Source organism: Phascolarctos cinereus, unplaced genomic scaffold (assembly GCF_003287225.1).
Source record: "Phascolarctos cinereus isolate Bilbo 61053 unplaced genomic scaffold, phaCin_HiC Scaffold_9;HRSCAF=440, whole genome shotgun sequence".
In the NCBI taxonomy this organism is placed as follows: domain Eukaryota; kingdom Metazoa; phylum Chordata; class Mammalia; order Diprotodontia; family Phascolarctidae; genus Phascolarctos; species Phascolarctos cinereus.
This window is the reverse complement of record NW_027556402.1, coordinates 14,799,564-14,821,125: the sequence shown is the minus strand read 5'-3', so window position 1 is coordinate 14,821,125 and position 21,562 is coordinate 14,799,564. Positions and strand designations below refer to the sequence as shown.

Below are 21,562 nucleotides of genomic sequence, written 5' to 3'. Positions count from 1 at the left end.
TTTTGTTAAACATGGCAATTTATATTTTTATAAATATTAAACCATTTCATTTAGATAGATCATTTTATTGGTATATAGTCGTACGAAAAGGCTCCTAATAATTGCTTAAATTTCATCTTCATTGGTACATTTACCCTTTTCATTTTTGATACTGGTAATGTGGTTTTCTTTCTTTTTCTTAAATTAACTAATGGCTTAACTATTTTATCAGTCTAAAATAACAGCTCCTGGTTGTATGTATTAATTCAATTTTGCTGCTGTTTTTTGCTTTCAATTTTGTCAATCTCCCCTTTGATTTTCAATATTTCCATGTTGGTATTTAATTGGCTTTTTTTCAATTGCATGCCCACATATTGATAAAAGAGTTTAAAGATAGATATTCTCCCCTAAGTACTATTTTGACCAGATCCCACAAATTTCGGTATGTTGTCTTACTGTCATTATCTTTAATGAAATTATTGATTTTGTGTCTATAATTTGTTCTTTAACTCGCATTCTTTATGATTGTCAGTTTCCAATTAATGTTTTGTCTTTGCTTCAACATCCTGCTTCAAAATTACATTAAATGCAATTTTTGTTCCATTTTTCCTCTTCCTCTCCCCCTCTCCTAGTGCATTCTTCTTTCCTATCCATTCCATTCTTCTTCTGAAATCACCAAACACTAGAAAATAACACCCCGGCCCCTCTCTCTAATTAGACTCTCTCTATGACCGCCGGTGATGATAATTTTCTGAAGAGTTACGTGTATCATCTCCTTGTATAAAAATATAAATAATTTAACCCTGTTCAGTCTCTTATGACTTTTCATACTTGTTTTCCTTTCTATGCTTTTCTTGGCTCCTATATTTGTATCTTTAAAGGGGATAACGCAGAGGCTTTTCCAACAAGATCAGGGGTGAAGCAAGAATGTCCATTGCCAGCATCTGTATTACTAGAAATGCTAGCAATAGCAATAGAATGATAAAAAATAAACTGAACAAATAACCACAGGCAAAGAAGAAACAGGAAACGTCACTTTTCGTAAATGATAAGCTAGTTTACTTAGAGAACCTTAGAGAGCCAACTAAAAATCTAATCAAAACAATAACTTCAACAAAGACTTGGGATATAACATAAACCCTCACAAATCATCAACAGTTCGGTATATGGCCAACAAAACACAGGAGAAGGAGACGGAAAGAAAAATTCCATTTAAAATAACTGCAGACAGTATAAAATACTTGGGAGTCCCCCTGCCAGGATACACACAGGAATCACATGAACACAATTGCAAAACACACTTCACGCAAATAAAGACAGATTTAAACAGAGAAATATTAATTGTTCATGGGAACGCTGAGCCAATATAACAAAAATGACAATACTACCTAAATTAACGTACTTATTCAGTGCCATACCAATTAAACTATTAAAGAATTATTTTAAAGAGAAGAAAATAATAATAACAAAATTTATCAAGAGAAACAAAAGATAAAAAATATCAGAATAACCAATGGAAAAAAAAATTTGGGAAGGAAAGGGACCTGGCAGTATCAGATCTTAAACTATATTACAAAGCAATTATCACCAAATAATTTGATATTGGGTAACAAATAAAGAGGCTGATCAGTGGAACAGATAAGGAAAGAATAAATATAAAGAAGCAGATTAGCACAGTAATCTACTGTTTGATAAACCCAAAGATCCCATCTATAAAAAAGATAAATCACTATTTAACCAAACTGTTAGAAAAAAAAAACAGAAAATAGTCTGGCAGAAACTAAGTACAGACCAACATCTCATGCTATATTACCAAGATAAGCTCAAAATGAGTCATGATTTAGACATAAAGGGTGACATTATAAGCAAATTAATGGTGCATAGAAGAAATTACCTGTCAGATCTGTTGATAGGGAGAAAGTTCATGACCAAACAAGAAATAGAGAGGTTTACAGGAGGTAAAATGGATAATTTGGCTTGCATAAAATTAAAGTTTTTGCAGAAGTAAAATCAATGCAGCTAAAATGAGAAGAAAAGCAAGAAACTGGGGAAGAGGGGGAGTCTTTGAAGATTTCTTTGATAAAAGTCTCATTCCTAAGTTATGTAAGGAACTGCATCAAATTTACAAGAATAGAAGCTATTCCCCAACTGATCAAAGCATATGAATAGACAGTTTTCAGAGGAAGAAATCCAAGCTATCGATAGCCATATGAAAACATGCTCTAAATCATTAATAATTAGAGAAAAGCAAATTAAAACAACCCTGAGCTACCACCCTATGCCCATCAGATTGGCTAACATGACAGAAAAGGAAAATGATAAATGCTGAAGTTGTTGTGGGAAAACAGTATACTAACACACTGTTGGTGGGAGTGTGAACTAATTTAGGCAATTTGGAACTACACTGAAAAGAGTACTTCATTTTTTATATCCTTTGAACCTGCAATACTGCTACTAGGTCTATACATACCCTAAAGAGAACAAATAAAAAGGAAAGGGATTTAGATATACAAAAATATTTACAGCAGTTCTGTTTGTAGTGGACAAAAATTGGAAACCAAGGGGATGTCCATCAACTGGGAAATGTTTGAACAAATTATGGAATATGAAAGTGATGGAATAATATCGTGCTGTAAGAAATGGTGAAAGGGATGGTTTCAGAGAAACCTGGTGAGACTTGTATGAACTGATGCAAGTGAATTGAGTAGAGCCAGGAAAACAATTGATTTAATAACAACATTGTCAAGATAATGAATTCTGAAAGACCTAATAACTCTGACTGACACTATGACCAACCACAACTCCAAAGAATGAATGACGAAACATGGCATCTAATTCCAGACAGAGACTGAATTCAACAAATCGTAACGTTTTCTTTTCTTCCTTTTTCTTTCTTTCTTTCTTTCTTTTTTGGACATGGTTAATGTGGGAACTTGTTCTGTATGACCATACATGTTTGTAATTGGCTTTGCTTTTCTTGCCTTCCCAATGGGTAGGGCAGAAGGAAGGAGATAATTTAGAACTAAAAATAATTGAATCAAAATAAAATTTAAATACATAAGACTAAGTGTACAGTTCCTTAATATGGTTAAGTAGTATAGATCTGAAACCAAGAGCCACTATTATATGTAGGGGAGAAAGGCTCAGCCATTCCAGCAAGACCAAAAGTAAAACAAGAATATTTATTATCATCACTATTATTTGACATAGTTCCAGAAATTCTAGCTATAACAGTAAGAAACTTAGAAAGAAATTGAGGGAATAAGCATAAACAAAACATATATGTGTATACATTATATACACACACACACACACACACACACACACACATAATTTACATATATAAACAAAGGCAACAAAACTATCGTTTTTTGAAGATGATAGGATTATCTTTCCTAGTGAACCTTAAGGTATCAACTAAAAAAATTGAAATAATTTATAAACAGCAAAATCACAGGTTATGAAATAAACTCACATAAATCATTAGCTTTTCTATCATCAACAAAATCCAACCAGAAGATAGAGAGAGAAATTGTATTTAAAATAACTACAGAATACACAAAATATTTAGGAAACAGGCAAATGGGAAAAAATTTTTATAAAAAGTTTTTCTGATAAAGGTCCCATGTCCAAGATCTACAGGGAGACAATTCAAAGAAGAGCCATTCATTCCTTCATTTATAAACGGTCGAAGAATATGAACAAGCAGTTCTCAAAGGAAGAAATCCAAGCATTCGACAACCAAAAAAACAAGAGACACAAACCAACCAGGTCTGAAGTCACACCTCACACCCATCAGACTGGCAAAGATAATGTAACAGAGACATGACAGTTCTCGGACAGCTTCGGGCAGGAGGTGTACCAATGGGGGAGTTCAAAACTGGCACACCTATTCTAGAAAGCAATTTTGAATTTTGTCCCCAAAATCACTACGCTGTGTGTATTTTTTGACCCAACGATACCGCTACTAGGCATATATCCCAAGGCAATCAAAGAAAAGTAGAAAAGACTGGTATGTATAAAAATATTTAAAACAGCTCTTTTTGTGGTGACAAAGAACTGGAAGTGAAGGGGGTGTTCATCAATTAAGAAATGACTGAACAAATTATGATCTATGAATACAATGAAATATTACTGTGCCATACGAAATGATCAAAGAAGTGGTTTTAGGGGAAACTGAGAAGACTTGAATGAACTCATGTAAAGTGAGTAGAAACAGGAGAACAATTTATATAATTAGTGATTTAGACTATGAAGAAAAATAACTTTGAAGGACTTAAGAAATTTGATCAGTGCAATGATTAACAATAACTCCAGAGGGCCAAAGATGGTACCCATCTCCTCACACAGTTTGCAGTTCGACGTATAATCTTCTTTCTTTGCTCTACTTTGTAAACAGAAATGCTCATTTTATTTGATATTTGTTAAGTTCAGAAAAAATTATGAATAATACAAGTGTATATGTGTGTGTGTGTGTGTGTGTGTATGTGTGTATACGTGTACATGTTTTGTGGCTCATATAGTTTACACATGCCCACACAGGTTTGTCTAGATGTAGCTCACAGGGAGGAGTGAATAGATATATTTAAAGTCTCCTCCACTCACCCTTTTTCAAGGAAACTGATTCTTGCCAGGATGGGAAGGAAGCAGGAGATTGGGGCCAGAGGCCAGACACTCACTCTGCTCTCCTCAAGAGAGGTAGGGTTATCTAGGTAGAATTATACCTATCTGCCCCTCTAAATATTGCTATGCTAAGGGGAAATAATTTCTAGGTTCAGGCTGTATTCGTGTTCCATATCCCTTAACAGGGAAGAAGTGCCCCAAAATCTCTTTCCAAGGCTTGACTCCCTTCCCACCAAATGCCAGTTCTATAAAGACCACATCTAGAAACAGCAAAAAACAAAAACTTTTATCCAGGCTGGGAGCAAACAAAATCAGAAAAGACGTACGAATGAGAATACACCAGAAAATACATAAGAGTGAATAAGATCTCTCACTGGGAGTAAGACAGCTCAACCAAAAGAGAGAATCCAAGACCTCACCTCAAGGGGAAAGTCCCCAAAGACTCTAAGTCTGGGGATACAGACATGACCAAGGTAGCAACTCGTCCAACGTGTTGGCTTCTTCCCTGCGCTGCTCCCTTAAGGAACCCCCTCCCCCCAGAAGAGAAGCTGGAACCATGGGTCTTCTCTCTCAAAACTGGAAGCCAGAAGGTCAAGCTTTCCCATTTCTCAAACTCTCTGCCACACAGTCCCTCACACAGGCATGAAGGACTGAGCAGTTAATATCCACCAAGAAGAAGAGTCTTATGCAACTGAGTTTTGAACCAAGAGTTACAATAAAATTAAATGGAGGAGCCAGGCTGGAGGGCCTCTGAGGCCCCTTCTAGCTCTTCATCTGTGACCTCTAAAATGGGAACAACAATGCCTGTAATAACCACCACACACCACTGTTCTGAGAATCAAATGTAAATTTTACATCAACGTGCAAAATGCTTTGCACACTTTTAAGGCCCTTTATAATAAATGCTCAGGTTTATGCAGCACTTCCAGGTTTGATCCTCACAGCAATTCTGTGAAGTAGATGCTATGACTATCCCCATTTTACAGAAGAAGAAACGGAGGCTAGTGACTTAGCCTGTATCATATAGCTTGCAAGTGTCAGAGGCAGGATTCAAACCTAGAACTTTCTGATTCCTGATTCAATGAGCTACCCACTATACCACAAAGCATATCAATATTGGCCTGAGCCAGGCTAAACCACTAAGAATTAACTCTCTAATCATCGAATAACGTGACCAATGGAAAACGTTTCTGGTTTTTTGGCCCCTTGAGCCTTGATAAAGTCAACTGAATGCTCACCTTTACTCCCCATGATAAAGTGAGGGGCCAAAGTCCTGAAACAGCCATGACTGATAGCCACTGAGATGACGTGTCAATAGTGTGCAGAGCCAAGCTCCTACCGCCTTGACCTGGGGAGCAATAGCTCAGTGTGCCCTTCCCCTGCCAGGCTGGCTGTGCCCTAGCAGTTCTGCTACCTTCCAACTCACCCTGGTCTGCCTTCCTGGAGATAAGAGTCACAGAGTGTCTGAACGTTAGAGGTGGAAGGGACCTTAGAGATCCTCTAAGGCCAACCCCCTTATTTTACAAGATAAGGAAACTGAGGCCCAGAGCATGAAAGGGACTTGCCCAAAGTCATGGATAAAACCAGTGGCAAAGTCAGGACCCTTCTATGACTGCCTAATCCGGCTACTCTTTCCACCAGCATTACAGAAGAGGGTTAGAAAGAAGATTAAGCATGGGCTAGCTCTGGTCCTCTTATCTAAGAAATCATCAAACAGCAGAATGTCTCCAGGACCAATGGGGTTAACCTTAGCAGAGGAATTAGAGGCACTGAAGAGGTCCCAGGAAGGCTCCCTTCCCATACATAAACCATTTCCTTCTATAACCTCCCTGGCTACCTGAAATTCTTAACTTTGATGGTCCATTTCTGTAAAAATTCAATTACCTAGGGGGGAGGGAATATATTATGGTTTCAGCCAGTCACACTATATGTGAATTCATTTTAAAATCTTTTGTTAGCAGAGATATCAGAACTCAGGGAATTGAAGCTGTTACTTGGGGGGGAATGAAGGGAAAGACCCATCTACATACAAATGTTTAAAGCAGCTTTTTCTAGTAGCAAAGAACTACACACTAATGGGGTACCCATCAATGGGGAAACAGCTGAACCAATTATTGTGTGTGGACATAATGGAATATTACTGTAACTTAAGAAATTATGAAAGGAAAGGTTTTGAAGAAATCTGGGAAGACTTATATAAACCGACGTAGAGTAAAGTGAGCAGAATCAGGAGAACAATCTATACAATAATTACAACATTGTAAAGAAAAAAAATTTAAAGCCTTAAGAATTCTAATTAATGCAATGAGTAGTCACGATTCTAGAGGTTCAATGATGACGCATACTACCCATCTCCCAACTCAGGGCTGAGAGACACAAGATGTTGAATATTATACATCTATCTTTTCAGACATGGCCAATGTGGGAATTAGTTTTGCTCGATGATGTGTATTTGTTTAAAAAGATTTTGTTTTTCTTTCTTTTTCCAATGGGAAGATGAGGAAAGAGGGAACAAAAACAAATGCTTATTAATTAAAAAATACAACAAAATTAAAATTTTTTAAAAGCATGGGTTTGCCTCCCATGAATGTTCATAGCTTGGAGGCCTGCACACACCATCCAAAGTCTTTCTCTTTCTACTTTAAACCTATGGAGGTCACCAAGGACACCACCTTGGTGAACACCCACCATACATATGGATGAGAAGACAGCAAAAAGGACTGAGGAGGATTGGTAGACAGGTAGGAAGAGAACCACAGTATATGACTATCGTGAAAACTCATAGAGAAGAAACTGCAAGAAGAGTATGTGATCAACAGCGTCGAGTGATACAGAAAGTTCGGAAGAACTAGCACTGAGAAAAGGCAACAGCAAGTAGCCATAGAGAGGTGGCTGGTGACTTCAGGGAGGGCAGTTTAGTTTCGAGGTGAGGTTGAAAGCCAGATTGCAAAGGGCTGAGGAGTAAATGAAAAGAAAATGGAAGCCACAAATGTCGACAGTTAGGTAGGGTCTTTTTTCCCCCTAGGAGTTTGGCTGGAAAAGGAAGGAGAGAGATAATATGATAGCTGTGAGTTGACAGAATATAATAGAAGTTGGCTTTTTAAAAAAACTTAAGTATCGGTGCAATAAAGGAATAGATTGTGGGGTGTGAGAAGACTGCGGAACTGGGGGATTAGAGAATCAGAATGAGCACCAACATGAATGCTGAAGTCACCTAGTACGAGGGCAGGAGTTGTGGAAGGCAGGAAGGCTGTGGGAGTCAGTAGCAGACCAGAGCCAATGGGATCTGTACTAGGAAAACGTTTAACTGAGGGAACTTCAAAGCAGGAGAGATCACTAACCGAGTCCCTGCAGCAAAGGGAGAGTCTGAAAGTGGCAGGAGAGAGCAAGAAGGAATCTTACTCTGCCTCTAGGACCAGCAGGGTGGAGGGAATGGAGAAGACATCCAGAGATATCGTGTCACCTGGGAGAATCTGGGTCTCAGAGTACGCAACAAGATGGAAGGCATACAAGAAGAAAAGGTCCACAATGAACGGAAGTTTGTTTATCATAGAGTGAGAATTCCAGAGGGCACAGAGGAAGGGAGGGGTGGAAGAAGATGAGAATGACAGAACAGGAAGCGGAAGCCAGGCAGTTTATTCCCAGTAAGCTGGTGATGAAATGATACAGGGATACTCAGAGTAACTCACAGTGGGTTAGCCACAGGGGTACGATGGATAGAAGACGAATCAGAATGCTCACTAGTGTAATGCTTAGAAATCTCCAAAAGAAATTCCAGACTCTTCCAATCACTAGTCCCATAACAAGCAATCAGCTTTCACATTTGCATTTTGTTAATTTACTCACTTTGCATTTTTACACTACAGTCACTTCCCAATAAACCATTCCCACCCATTGAACCATCATCTATAACAAAGAAAAACTATTAAGCAAAACCAGTTCACACAGAGATTATGTCTAATGTGGGATATAGTATCCCATATACATTGTTTACCACCTCTCTTCCAACAAGAGGATGAAAAGTATGTTCCTTCTTTCCTTGAAACCAAGATATATCATTGTATTTACTCTTGGTTTTACAATTCTCCATCAGCAAAGAAACACCTGACCTCCACATCTACTTGGCAAGGATAATTAAGGAAAATAAGAAGTTCCCAGAGCTACTTCCTCTACTCCTCTCTCCCTCCCTCCACCCCAGTAGGTACACTCTAGGTGAACTAATTCTTCCCAGCAGCGTCCCACTTTGCAATGTCCCAGAGTCTTTCCCACATAATACACCACCTACATATTTTGTGCCACTTTCCTGGGCAAGAAATTACTAGCTGATGCCCTACCTGAGGACCTTTCTGCCATTTAATTCCCTAATCCATGTCCATGTCCTGAGCTCCAAGCAGTCTACAATCAATCCAATCGGCTATCGGTCCCAAAATTGGTAAAGGAGGGGCAGAGACAGGAAGGGGTGGGGTGGAGTAAGACGCTCCCAGTTGTACCATTAAATAAAAAAGCCGTCCTGCTTGTTGGTTTGGTTATTCATCTACTTAGAGGTTGGACACTGGACTATTAACTCAACTCAATAAATCTTTGTTGAGCATCCCTGGAAGTCACAGAACCGTGGAAAGAACACCACAGTCGGCAGTATATCAGCTGCCACTTACTGCCTGCTGTCAGGGAAGTTACATAATGCCTCTGGGTCTCAGTTTCCTCCTCTGTAATAGGAGGAGGTTAGAATAAATGATCTCTAAGGTCCCTTCCAGATCTGAATCTATGACCCCCTAACGTGAGCTACGAGCAACCTCTTAAAGTTATCTCCTGTTTTATTCCATGACCAAAGACTCAGAATGAGTCCTCCCAACATTTCTGAAAGTCATCTGATCCTTCCATTTCTTTACAATATACACTGAGGACCTTCCCACTACACCCAATTCCCAACCAGTGTCACATGGTCCTACTTGAACCTACACCATTGTTTCAGTAAAGTTTATTATCATCGTTGTTTGATTGATTTTCAGGCGTGTCACGTTTTCTTGGCAAACATAATGAAGAGGTTTTCCACTTATTCTCCAGCTCATTTTACAGATGAGGAAACTGAGGCAGGCAGCGGTTAAGTGACTTGCCCTAGGTCACACAGCTAGCAAGTATCTGAGCAGATCTGAACTCACGAAGATGAGTTTTCCCGACTCCAGGCCCAGCACTGTGTGACCTAACTGTCCATTCAGTAAAGTTACCAGAATGCTCATTGCTATTCACAGTGAAATGTGCCTCTTCCCTGCAGGTGCGTGAGGGGGGCTTGTTTTGGTTTTTTACAACAAATCAAGAAGTGCCTACTATGTGTCAGATGCTGTGCCAAACAACAGTTCCTGCCCTCATGAAGCTCACAGTCTAACGGGGGAGATAAGCCGGCAAACAACCTGGTGCAAAGAAGCTACAGCCTGGACAGCATCACCAAGGGAAGGCACCAGCATCGATGGGGTTCAGGAACGGTCTCCTTAGAAGGTGGTGGTTTAGCTCGTCCTTGTAGGAAGCCAGGAAAGCCAGAAGACAGAGATGAGGAGAGGGTGAATAAATGCCCAGAGTTGGGAGAAGGCCTCGTGCAAAGAACAGCAAAGAGGTCAATGGCACTACGAGATACAAGGCAGTTACAAATGAGAAAGGGGCGTGAGGGAGGCAGGCAGATAAAGACAGAAAGTCCTTTTGTGAAGCTGTTAGAAATGGTTTTATTTCACAAAGAATGGGGGGGAAATCTCATTTAAAATAACTCTGGAATGTGACAAGGAAGTGGGAAAACATCAATATTCAGAGGTGCTTTCCCTACATTATCCAAATGCAGTTCGAAAATATCAGGTTCTGGGCAGCTAGGTGGCTCGGTGGATAGAGCACCGGCCTTGAAATCAGGAGGACCTGAGTTCAAATCCGGATTCAGACCAAACACTTGACACTCACTAGCTGTGTGGCCCCAGGCAAGTCAACCCCAATTGCCTAAAAAAAAGAAAAGAAAAGAAAAAAGAAAATATCAGGTTCTCCTGAATCACAGACAACTCCACAGAGCTCTCCCACCTGCTCCTGGGATGCACTGCCTCAGAGCAAAATCTGTGAAAATCAGAAACACCAAATCTGACTCTGGAAGTAACCTAGCCCATGGTACAATGTCCGGGATGAAGGCCCTCACTTTCAAATCCTGTTTTAGGGATTCATTAAATTGTTTACAGACAGACGGTAGAATTTTCCCCCCCACAAATAATTAACGGAATGGTTCAGAGAGAAATACAGAATGTTAACTCAATCCCATAATTTCTAAGTAATGGAACTAGAAGAACTGAGTTCAAATCTTGGCTCTGTGACATACTACTTATGTCATCTTCAGCAAGACACTTTACTACTCTAAACCTCAAATCCCTAATCCATAAAATAAGGGAGTTAAATTAGATGATTCTGTCCCTGCTAACTCTATATAAACATGTGTGTGTATTTATGTATGTATATGTACAAAGAGTGGGAGAAAGAGAAAAACAGAGACAGAGAAACAGAGTTTAGGATCAATGACCTTCATGTAGAGCCCTCATGGGTTTCAGTTGCACATACTTGTCAACGAGCACATGAAATCCCCCCCACACAGTTTAGTTGATCTATTACCTTATTATTATTCCAGTTTCAGAGGCAATTAAGGGGCATATTGTGATTTTCCTCTTCAATTACAAATTTTGTAACTCTAATCAACTAGCTATGAGCCCCTCATCTCACCCCAAGGTTTTATTAAATATCATTCTTAAACAAACTGACAAAATCTGTTTTCATATAAATATTTGATCATCTCTTTAAAAAGGTCCCTAACCTTTTTTGTTAAGGTCACAAACCCCTTTGGTTATCAGAGGACCCTATGGACTCCTCAAAATAATGCTGCTGTTTTTTAATTCACTAATAAAGGAAATGCTAAATTTCAATTGGAGGTTAGTGAAAATAAAAATGTGGTTTTTTTTCCCCCCAGCAAGTTGATGGACCTTCTGAAACCTTAACCCCAGGTTACAAAACTATGCTCTAAATATCTCAAATCCTGGAATTGTCTAAGTTCAACTGGACATCAAGATGGATTTCTGGTTAAGATAACAATATTCAAGGTCCTAGAGAAGCCCAGCTCTCCAAACACTTCAGCAAAGACCTAAAAGGGCAGCAGATGAAATGGTGATCAAGAAGATGGAGGAGAAACAGGTATGCATCTCTATTCAGTCCAGAAATGCACAAGAAGGCCAGATGCTCAAAGCAGGCAGCTCCAGAAGACAGAAGCCAGGACAAACTCTGCTAAATGGGGCCTGAAGCCAGTGAAGTCTTGGCCCTGACTTATCAGAGCTGTGGGGAACAGAGCCAGCACCCAGTAGATTACTGCACGGGAAAACCCAGGCAGGCAGGGCAAAAATGCACTGTGGCTCCCCAAGAAGGAGCGGGGGGGGGGGGGTCAAAGCTAAAGACAGAGAGGCAGGACCCACCTGCTAGGGGGTCCTCCAAAGGCCTGAAGCCAGCCCTCCTGAAGAATCCAGAGCAGGAAACAAAGACAGCCCAGGGTTGTATACCAGGGTTGAGGTAGGGACTAAGGGGTGGGGGCATCTCCAGAAGGCACAAGACCAGCTTGATCTTCGACATCGAGTTGGGGCCTGTGGGCCATGGCAAGAGGGTGGAACCACCTCCTGTATCGGGATTATGCAAGAAGGAGAGCAGAGACCAGCACTGGCATGGAGCCACCAGGAAGCAGAGACAAAAGCCAGGGACTGTGGTAGAGGTCAGGAAATGGGTCCATCCAGACCAGTAACAGGAGCAGCATCCAGAATAAAGAGAGAACTTGACCAAAGATGGCCTGCCAGCGCCATCAGGGAGAGTAGGGTCCTGGCACAAAGCCCAATCCTGGATCCCAGGCTGGAGATACGAATAAAGCAAAGAAGATGCCAACTACTATGGGGAAGCATTATGGATTAAGACAGCCCAAGAGGTAAACCCAGAAGAGAGTAACCCCATCATAAGAATAATGAGAGCCTCAGAGAATTTGTCACAAGCATTCCAAAAATGGATGGAAGAAATTAAACAAGAAATAAAAATTAACTAGAACTATTGAGGAAAAAATGGACTAGGAACTAAATAGCTTAGAACAAAGAAAAAGAACAGGTCAAACTGAACTTCTTGATTCCATGGAACAAGAAGAAATATGAAAACAAAGTCAAGAGTGAAAAATATAAGAAGGTAAAAGGCATATACTATCACCAAAAACAACTGATTTGGAAAAAAGGTTGAAGAAGAATAATTTTAGAATCATCAGACATCCTGGAAACCACGAAACATAAGCCAGAAGAGCATGTTTCAAGAAGTCACAAAAGAAAACTACCCAGATCTATTAGAATCAAAATGCAAAGTAAAAGTGGAAAAGATCAACTGGTCGCCTCTAGAGAGAAGCCCCAAACTGAAAACACCTGGTAATATCAAAGCCAAAATCCAGAGCTTCTAAGTTATAGAAGAAATACCATAAACAGCCACAGAAAAGAGTTCAAGTATAAAGAAACGTCAACAATAAATAAATTAGCAAAGACTCAGAGGTAAGCTCCTCCATCCAGTCTGGAACTGCACAAAAAATATGGCTAGGAAAGCATGGAAGTTGACAGAGGGGTTGAACCAGAGAAGCTAAAGTTGGCTCAGGAAAACCTCAGAAGCCAAAGGAGGGATGTCTTGTGAACTCCAGCCACCCAGGTGGAAGTCAGCAGAGGTAGGGTGGTGGGGCAGACACCTACAAATTAACCAGAGGCAGCCAGAGCTCAGAACAATGAATTCAAAAGCCAGAGTAACTCCAGTAATCAGATGCCTGAAGCCAGATCCCAGCCTGATCTGCCAAAAAGAGGTGGCTACACTAGCAGTACCCAAGGGTACTGCACAAGGAGACAGTGTGCCTGAATGCGAACTCTTGCATGGACTGTGAACTTCAGCAGAAGACGGAGATGCCCAAGGCTGAGTGCCAGCGCCAGAAGGGCTGTGCAGCAGGTCTAAGAACAATTCGATCTTCAACCTGTTATGGGGGGCCTGTCAGGACTACATCAGGGCACAGCACCAACTACGAGAATCATTCAAAGACAGAAAGAAAGATACCAGCTGAGGCCTGAAGCTGGTACGGATTACCAGGAAACAGATAACAATCATGGATAAAGGGCGATACCTAAAAACAGCCCATCCAGATCTCCAGCAGAGGCACCCAGAACACCGAATGAAGCAAAGTAAAGCATTTGTTAAACATCTACTGAGTGCCAGGCACCATGCTGAACACTTACAAATATTTATCACATTTGGTTCTCACAGTACTCCAGGGAGGTAGGTGCTATTATTACACCCATTTTAGAGGCAGACTGAGGTTAAGTGACTTGCCCAGGGTCACACAGTTAGTTAACTGTCTGAACTCAGGTGTTCCAGATTTCAGTCCCAGCATTCCATCCCTCACACCACCTAGCTGCCTTTACTTAACCCATCCAAAAGTAGAAGAGACTGGCTGGAACACAAAAACCTAATGAAAAACTTAAGTGAAAAATATGAGCAAACAGAAGGTGACTCTAAACACAAGAAAAAAAAATGGGGAAAGGGAGAATGGAGACAAAACTCCAGAAGAGAGTATTCCCATAACAACTACAAGCTGAGTCTCAGAAAAAAAAGAAAAAGAGGTTTGATCGTAAGGACTATAACAAAGGCAAGAATAAGTGAAACAAGTTAAAATAAAGCTAACAAAACGAAAACAAGTTAAAAATTAATTAGAAATTGATTGAGAGTTGGGAAAAAACCTGAAAGAGAATTAATATCTTAGAGTAAAAAGTGGAAAATTATAGGGAGCAATGGATTCCCTGAAACACAGAATGGAGCCAACAGAACTCCGTGGCTCTATGAGAGAGAAAGAAATATAAGAAAATGAAAAAAATTAAAAATAAAAGAGGAAATATAAGGTGCTAAAAACAACTGTCTTGGAAGATGGGTCAAGGAGAAATAATTTAAAAAATCAGACTCCCTGAAAAACATGACTGAAACAAAACAAACAAAAGATATTATTATTTCAAGAAATCATAAGAGAAAACTGTCCACAGCTATTTGAACCAGAGGGAAAAGCCTCCAAATCTTGAAACACGATATTGCAAAAGGCAAAAGATATGCTTTCAACAACAACAACAAAAAAACTTAGTCTGCAAAACTGTACATAATCCTACAAGGGCGAGGGGAAATGGATTTTTTTTGTGTGTGAGGCAACTGGGGTTAAGTGACTTGCCCAGAGTCACACAGTTAGGAAGTATTATGTGTCTAAGGCCACATTTGAACTCAGGTCCTCCTGACTTCAAGGCCAGAGCTTTATCCACTGCACCACCTCGCTGTCCTGGAAATGGATTTTTAATAAAAGATTTTCAGACAATCCTAACGAAAAGACCAGAGCAAAGTAGAAACTTTGAAATGAAAACTCTGAAGGCAAGAGAAATCTAGAAAGGTAAATTTGAGTACTTAGAAGGAACTAAATGCTGATAAAGTTCCCCAAAAGAAAAGCATCCCTTTAGAATCTGAATGTCTTTGAGAATAAGAGAGGTAAATAAAATAGATGGTTTTGGGTTTGCTATCTTTTTCTGGTTTTAAGAAAATACAAAGGTAGGGGAAAAAGAGATACATAGGGAATGAAGAAAAAGTGAGGGAAAGAACTTAAAACCATATAAATGGTATATGTAAGGAGAAGCAGCAGAACCCAGGTTTCAAGTCTTAAGGCATTTGGTCTGCTCCTGCCTGAATCCTAATTTGGTAGAGAGTGATGAGTAAATGTCACTTAGCTTCAGGAAGGGTAGAGCTGGCATGAAAATTTAGGAGAAGCAAAATATTGTTCTTTTTGCTTGTTTCTTTTACCAAAAGATAAAACATTTCCATATATGGAAAATAAAACAGAAAAAAGGAGCATTGTATATATAAAGCCATGACTATTACACATAGCTACTTTTTTAAAAAAGCATATAACTTCAACATGTTACTTTCAAAGCTGTCCTGCTTGTGTTTCCCTCTGAATTTCCTTGTTACCTTTTTTCTTATTTTTCTTTCTTTGTGTTTACTTCTACACAAATGTATTCTCTGTCCCTCCTACTCTCCTGTCCCCCAACTGAACAATAAAAAGAAAAAGAAAACCCTCATAACAAATGTGCATAGTTCAACATAACAAATTCCCACACTGGCCATGTCCAAAAATGTCTGTTTATATTTTAAGCCTATCACCTTTACAGCAGGAGATGGGTAATGTGCTCCATCTTCAGTCCTCTGGCACTGTCATTTATCATTACATCAATCAGAATTCTAACGACTTTCAAAGTTGATTTTCTTTGTAATATTTCTGTCATTGTGTAAACTGTCCTCCTACTTTTACCCACTTTACTCTGTATCAGATCACAGAGGTCTTCACAATTTCCTCATATTTTTCATTTCATTGCTTTTTATGGCACAATAATATTACATGACTGTACTATATACTATAATTTATTCAGCCATTCCCCAATAAGTGGGCACTTCCTTAGCTTCCATTTCTTGACTATGAAAAAAGCTGCTATAAATGTCTATGTGCACGTGGAGATACTGCATACACAGAGGATTATTCTTCTACACTACTTCTTTAACAAACAAGTGGTTCCAGACTTGAAGACGGACCTTTGGAGAGAAAGACAAGCCTTAGGAAGGCAAACATGCAGAAGAAAGCCGTCTCCTCAACAGGTCCCTCATTTCCTGCTTGCCTCTCTAGAGATCTAGGGAATATCCCCTTGGGTGAAATCAAGGTCTCTCTCTTGGGTGAGCTGAGATATCTCATTCCCAAAGCTGTGTATTTTCTCAGCAGAGGGCAAGACAGATAGTGTCATGGAAACAACGGACATGAACTTGGACAGATTTTGAGAGTTAGTGGAGGACAGAAGGGCCTGGCGGGCTGTTTCGTGGGGGCACAAAGAGTTGGACACAACTGAACAAACAAACAACAAAATTTCCTCATATATCTAACTTGTCTAACTTCTCCACTATTCACTAGGACAAGTGGGTTTATTCATGATTCAGTATTTGAGATGGTCTCTTGGGTAACTAGCATTTGGACAGGAGTCAAACCTATGGGTGTAAGCTTAGCTTAACCTCTCCTCGTTGCTGGGATAATGATTGTAGAAGCTAGCAGTTTGTTGCTTTTGAACCTGAAAAAAAACATGCCTTTTAGGGGCATGACTCCTCAGGGCTCCAGCCCTTAGACCATTAAGATTCAGGGAGGGCAGAGATATAATTTGGTAACCTACCTCTCTAAGAGAAAAGAAAAGGCATCCTAATGGCCCCTTCCCCTATTCTCTTCTATGCAGGAATCAAAGTGTTCCTTAGAGAAGGGTGGGCAAGATACCTAATTAAAATGCCTTTCCACAAGCCAAATGTAGATAACCCATGTGGACATACCCGAGTTACATGGGTAACGTACACCTTGCACAAACATGGAGAAAGGTGAGGTGGGAGCGGATATCTCATAACCTCCATCTTCTCTGAACCAGAAAAAGGAATACATCAAAGTCAACAGGAAACACCTGAGGACAAAGGATGGCCAGGGCTATCAGCAAAACAAACTTCAAGCTTGGAAGGTTACTCACAAAGGGCGAATTGAAAAGAGAAAAAGTCCAAGAAGCAGAGAAATGGTTCTGGACTTGAAGGGAGGAGGGGCCGAGGAGCAGGAAGAGATCATCACTACGGGACCATGACATCCTGCCTCCCTATATGGACATCACAGAGCTCCCCACACCTGACACCAATTTGTTTTAAAATTTGTTCATATCAAACTGTAAGAGAGATTGGTGTACATGGTGGCCACTGCCACCTGCAATGGAAAACGATGGAAAGGTATATTGTGTTAGCCAAATTAGGGGTGGAGGTGAGGGAAAGGGAAGGACCAGGGTAGGAAAAAGAGCCTGGTTGTATCTGGCATCAGAGGACCTGAGCTCATGTTCTTACCCCGCTTCTAAGTGACTCTGGCCAAGCCACCTCTAGAGCACGAATTCTTTTGGGAAGGAACTCTCGGAAGCCTTGGCAGTGACAGAGAAAGAGACAAGAAAGAGAAAGGGGGGCTGTAGGGGAAAGAAAGGAGGAAAGGAGGAAGAAAGGGAAAGAAAAAGAGGGGAGTTACCCAGTTCAGAAGGGTGGGGGTGTCTCCTTGACCACCTGAACCAGGAGTATTTGCCCCAAGGGTAGAGGCCCAGTAGGTGTGGTACTCGAGACAGACCCCTTTTAAAGCCAGGCACCTTGGGTAAGTCTCAATTCCCAACCAGAATTGGGGTACAGGGGCCACCCCACGTCTTCTCCTAAGGATCCTCCCCTTGCTAGGGCAGAGGGTGTGAAGGAGACCGTGCCCGGCCAGACTTTCGCCCCCGATGACTTGTAACATGGTAACCCGGCAACAGTGTTAGCAGAGCAGATGGAGGGCCAGAGTGAGGACCGATGGGTCCGGCACGTGGAGCCGGCCCAGAGTCATTCTCCACGTCAGGACACCCGTCTTTTTGCTTCTGGTCGGGACGTATCAGGGACGCATTAACCGCAGCCTGGGTGGAAAGTCGCACTCCACCCCCGCCCCGGAGCCCCGCACACCCAACTCCACCCCCCACCCCCCCACCCCCGCTCGTCCACACTCGCGGAAGCCGCAAGGCGTTCACTTTGCGAGGGGGGCGGGAGAGAGTCCGGCTTTCCTTCCGCCCTCGCCGCACCTCCCCAGGCCAGCGGGACTTGTGCGGGGTGAGGGCAGGCAGCCGCCCCCGGGGCTCAGTGGGGCGGTCTGGAGCTGTCTCCTGGTCTACACGCATCGCGGTCGGGGTGCGCAGATGCAGCAGCACAGCCTCCAAATGGGAAGGAGAGGCCTGCCCGGCCTGTGGGGTGCGCAGGCTGGGACTGCCGGCACAAGGGCTAGGCCCGCCCTCAAGCGGCTTACGCTCCAACGCGGCTGAGGCTGCACCCCGGGATTCTGGAAAGCGGCGGCCAGCAGGGACGGCACGCGAGGGCGGGAAACCGCCGGTGCAAAAGCCTGGCGAGTGGCGGGCGGGGTGCCTAGGGGACCCCGAGGAAGCACGGCCCTCCCTGAAGCCTTGGGACACCTGGCGTTGAAGGAGTGAGAATGCAGGCCCCGCACGTGGGACCTGCGGACGGCGCCATTAAAGTCACTCGGCCCGCCCGGGCCTCGGTTTCCCCGCCTGTAAAGTGGGGGGCAGGGACAGGCTGAACTCGAGATCCCAACGCCCTCGTTTCCGTGGCGCCCCGCTTCCCGGAGCGGCCTCAGAGCCCCGAGGTTTCCGACTTGCGCAAGCGCCAAACCAACCGGGAAGTGGGGCAGGGAAGGGTGGGAGAGACTGCGCGTGCGCAGAAGGAGGTTTCCCTCGGGTGGGAGGGGCGGGGTGGGGCCGGAGAGAGAGGAGGGACGCGTGGCGCTACGCATCTCGAGTCCGTGCCCCGCCCCGTCCTCGCGACAGGCGGTTGAGGCCCCACGGTTCCACCTCCCCACCTCCCCGCCCCAAGGAGAGAGGAAGGAGAGGAGGGAAGCGTGGGGCGATGTGGGTGGGGTGGGGTGGCGTGGCGTGCGCGAGCGCCGCGGAGGAGGGGAGGGCTCGAGGGGAGGCGGGCCGGGCCAACGTCCCCACCCCGCCCCCTCCCGTGCCGTCGTGACACGGCCGCGGTCCCTCCCCTCGCGCGTCGCCATTGGCCGACAGTCGTCAGATGGGCGGGGCAAGGGGCGGGCCCGCGGGCGGGCAGTGATGGCGGCAGGCGATGGGGACTTGAAGCTCGGCACCCCGGGAGGCGACGGTGATAGTAGCGGCAGCAGCGACGGCGGCGAGGCCCCGGCGGGCGGCGCGGAGGGGGGCGGCGGCTGGGCGCTGTGGCCCGCGGGCGGCGGCGGCAACGAGGGCGGCGGCGGCGGCGGCGGCGAGATGCTGCTGAACGTGCTGCTCGTGCTGCTCGTGCTGCTCGGGGCCTACCGGCTGTGGGTGCGCTGGGGCCGGCGCGGGCTGGGCGCGGGCGCGGGCGCCAGCCGGGACAGCCCGGCCGCCGCGCTGCCGCGCATGAAGAAGCGCGACTTCAGCCTGGAGCAGCTGCGCCAGTACGACGGCGCGCGCACGCCGCGCATCCTGCTGGCCGTCAACGGCAAAGTGTTCGACGTGACCAAAGGCAGCAAGTTCTACGGGCCCGGTGAGCGTGGGGGGGCGCGCGGGGGGGAAGGGGAGAGGCGGGGGCGAGCGGGCCGCCCCACCCCCCACCGCGGCCGGCCCGGGCCCGGAGTCCCCGCTTCGTAGGCTCGGCCTGCGGGGGCCCGCGCGCAGGCTCGCCCGGCGCCCTTTGTCCGCGGGCTCGCGGGCCCCGGCCTTCCCTGCCTCCGTCCCTCCCTCCCTCCCTCCCTCGCCCGCCGCTTGCAGGGGCGGCCCCTTCCCGGCTCTCCCGGATTGTCGCCGGCCAGGCCCGAGCCGAGGGGGGGGAGGCGGGGCGCGGGGCGGTGGGGTTGGGTTTTTTTGTTTGTTTGGTTTTTTACCGGCGGTGTTCTCGAGCCAGCCGTGAAGCGCCGTGGATTGCCATCTGTTCTTGGTGGGGACACGAGCGTCCAAAGGCGCCCGCGATTAAGAGGGAGGTGTGCTCTTAGGGCACGAGGCCTCCCGGGCGTGCGAGAGCGCACAAGTGATACTTGTGCGCGCCAAGGCTGCTGCTTCACGTGCAGCCTGGGGGCCTGGAAAGAGCGGAAGCCCACCGAGGGGGCTCCGTGCGGCGGGGAATCACGCGTGGCACGATCCCGTGGGCCCTGCTGCCCTCGGGCAGATTGGAAGGACCTTCCCCTCCTGGAGGCTGAAGTGCTTAGAACTTCAAACTCCTTCGGATACAGGATCGCTCTCTGTTTGCAGTCAGCCCAGCGTGGGGTGGGGGGACCTTGGCTGTTTCGATACCTTGCGAGGCATTTGCTGCTGCTGACACGGACGTGCGTGCACGTCCTCCTGCTTGTGTCGGCTCTCGGGGTTCGTTCTCGTAACAGCTGCCCTGAGGGCCTCTCCGCCTGCGCCGCCGACGCTGGAGAGCGGAGCTGGGTGCGGGGTCCGACCAGCCCAGAGTGGATGGGTCATTGTCGTAAAATTGGGGTCGGCGCGCAGGCGATTGCCTTCGATAGAACAGGACTGACCGCAGGAACCTAACCAATCCATTACACTTGATTGAGCAGGGCAGCTTTTAGAGTGCCTAGATTGAATAGGAAGTGAATTGTGCATAGCGTTGGGGTGGTTTTCATGCCAGTTTCCAACTTGAGCTGTCATTGACGTGCTGAGCTTATCGGAATTGTAAGCCAGGAGCTTATAGGAGAGAGGTACAGAAGTCACGCTATACGGGTGGCTGTTTACAGTGTCTTAAAATAGCCGCCAGAGAGCCGGCCACGGACATGTTGTTTGGCGGCCTGCTGCAGTTAATGCGCTGTGGTCATGTATGTGATCATACGTTCACATACACGCACGGTTTAAAAAGCTTTGCCGCAGGAATCCTCTGGAACCTGGAGATTGAAGGCCCGCGGAAGGGGCCATTGAGACACCAACCCCGAAGTGACAGAAACTTCCCTGCTCCCTCCTGCCTCGTCCTGCTTTTGGTTAACTCAGCAAGAGGTATTTATAGATGGATACCAGAAATGCTGCCCACACACGCATGGGCTTGGCGTTTCCTTTATTTTTTGATTAGCTGAGGGTAAGAAGGTCTCTCTCTTTTTTTTTAAGGTTAGTAGGAAAAAGAGGACAAAATTTTCTAGCTGAGCCCCTGAGCATTTTAAGGAGGTTTTTAGAGGACCTGTGATTTCATCGGTGTAGAAAGGTGAGCTCTCAGTCTACCACTGCAGATGGTACTTTGCAATTGGAGAGTTGTCTGGAACCCTTTGAGGTTACGTGACTTGCCCAGGGTTACCCAGTCTGTGCCA

General features: G+C 44.5%; 2 protein-coding genes across 2 annotated transcripts in view; one reads left to right on the top strand and one right to left on the bottom strand.

The window, feature by feature from the left end:
* The window catches only part of LOC110209830 (uncharacterized), a 106,453-nt gene extending 86,700 nt beyond the window's left edge, over positions 1-19,753 (bottom strand). The window contains exons 1-3 of the mRNA XM_078148833.1: positions 19,605-19,753; positions 18,345-19,559; positions 8,937-10,578 (exon numbers count right to left, since the gene is read on the bottom strand). Of these exons, the coding sequence (XP_078004959.1) occupies positions 18,431-19,559; positions 19,605-19,753 (1,278 nt within the window). The 3' untranslated portion in view covers positions 8,937-10,578; positions 18,345-18,430. The remainder of the gene's footprint in view (positions 1-8,936; positions 10,579-18,344; positions 19,560-19,604) is intronic.
* Positions 19,383-21,562, top strand: part of PGRMC2 (progesterone receptor membrane component 2) — a 27,474-nt gene continuing 25,294 nt past the window's right edge. Inside the window, exon 1 of the mRNA XM_020988553.2 lies at positions 19,383-19,815. Within this exon, the coding sequence (XP_020844212.1) occupies positions 19,383-19,815 (433 nt within the window). The remainder of the gene's footprint in view (positions 19,816-21,562) is intronic.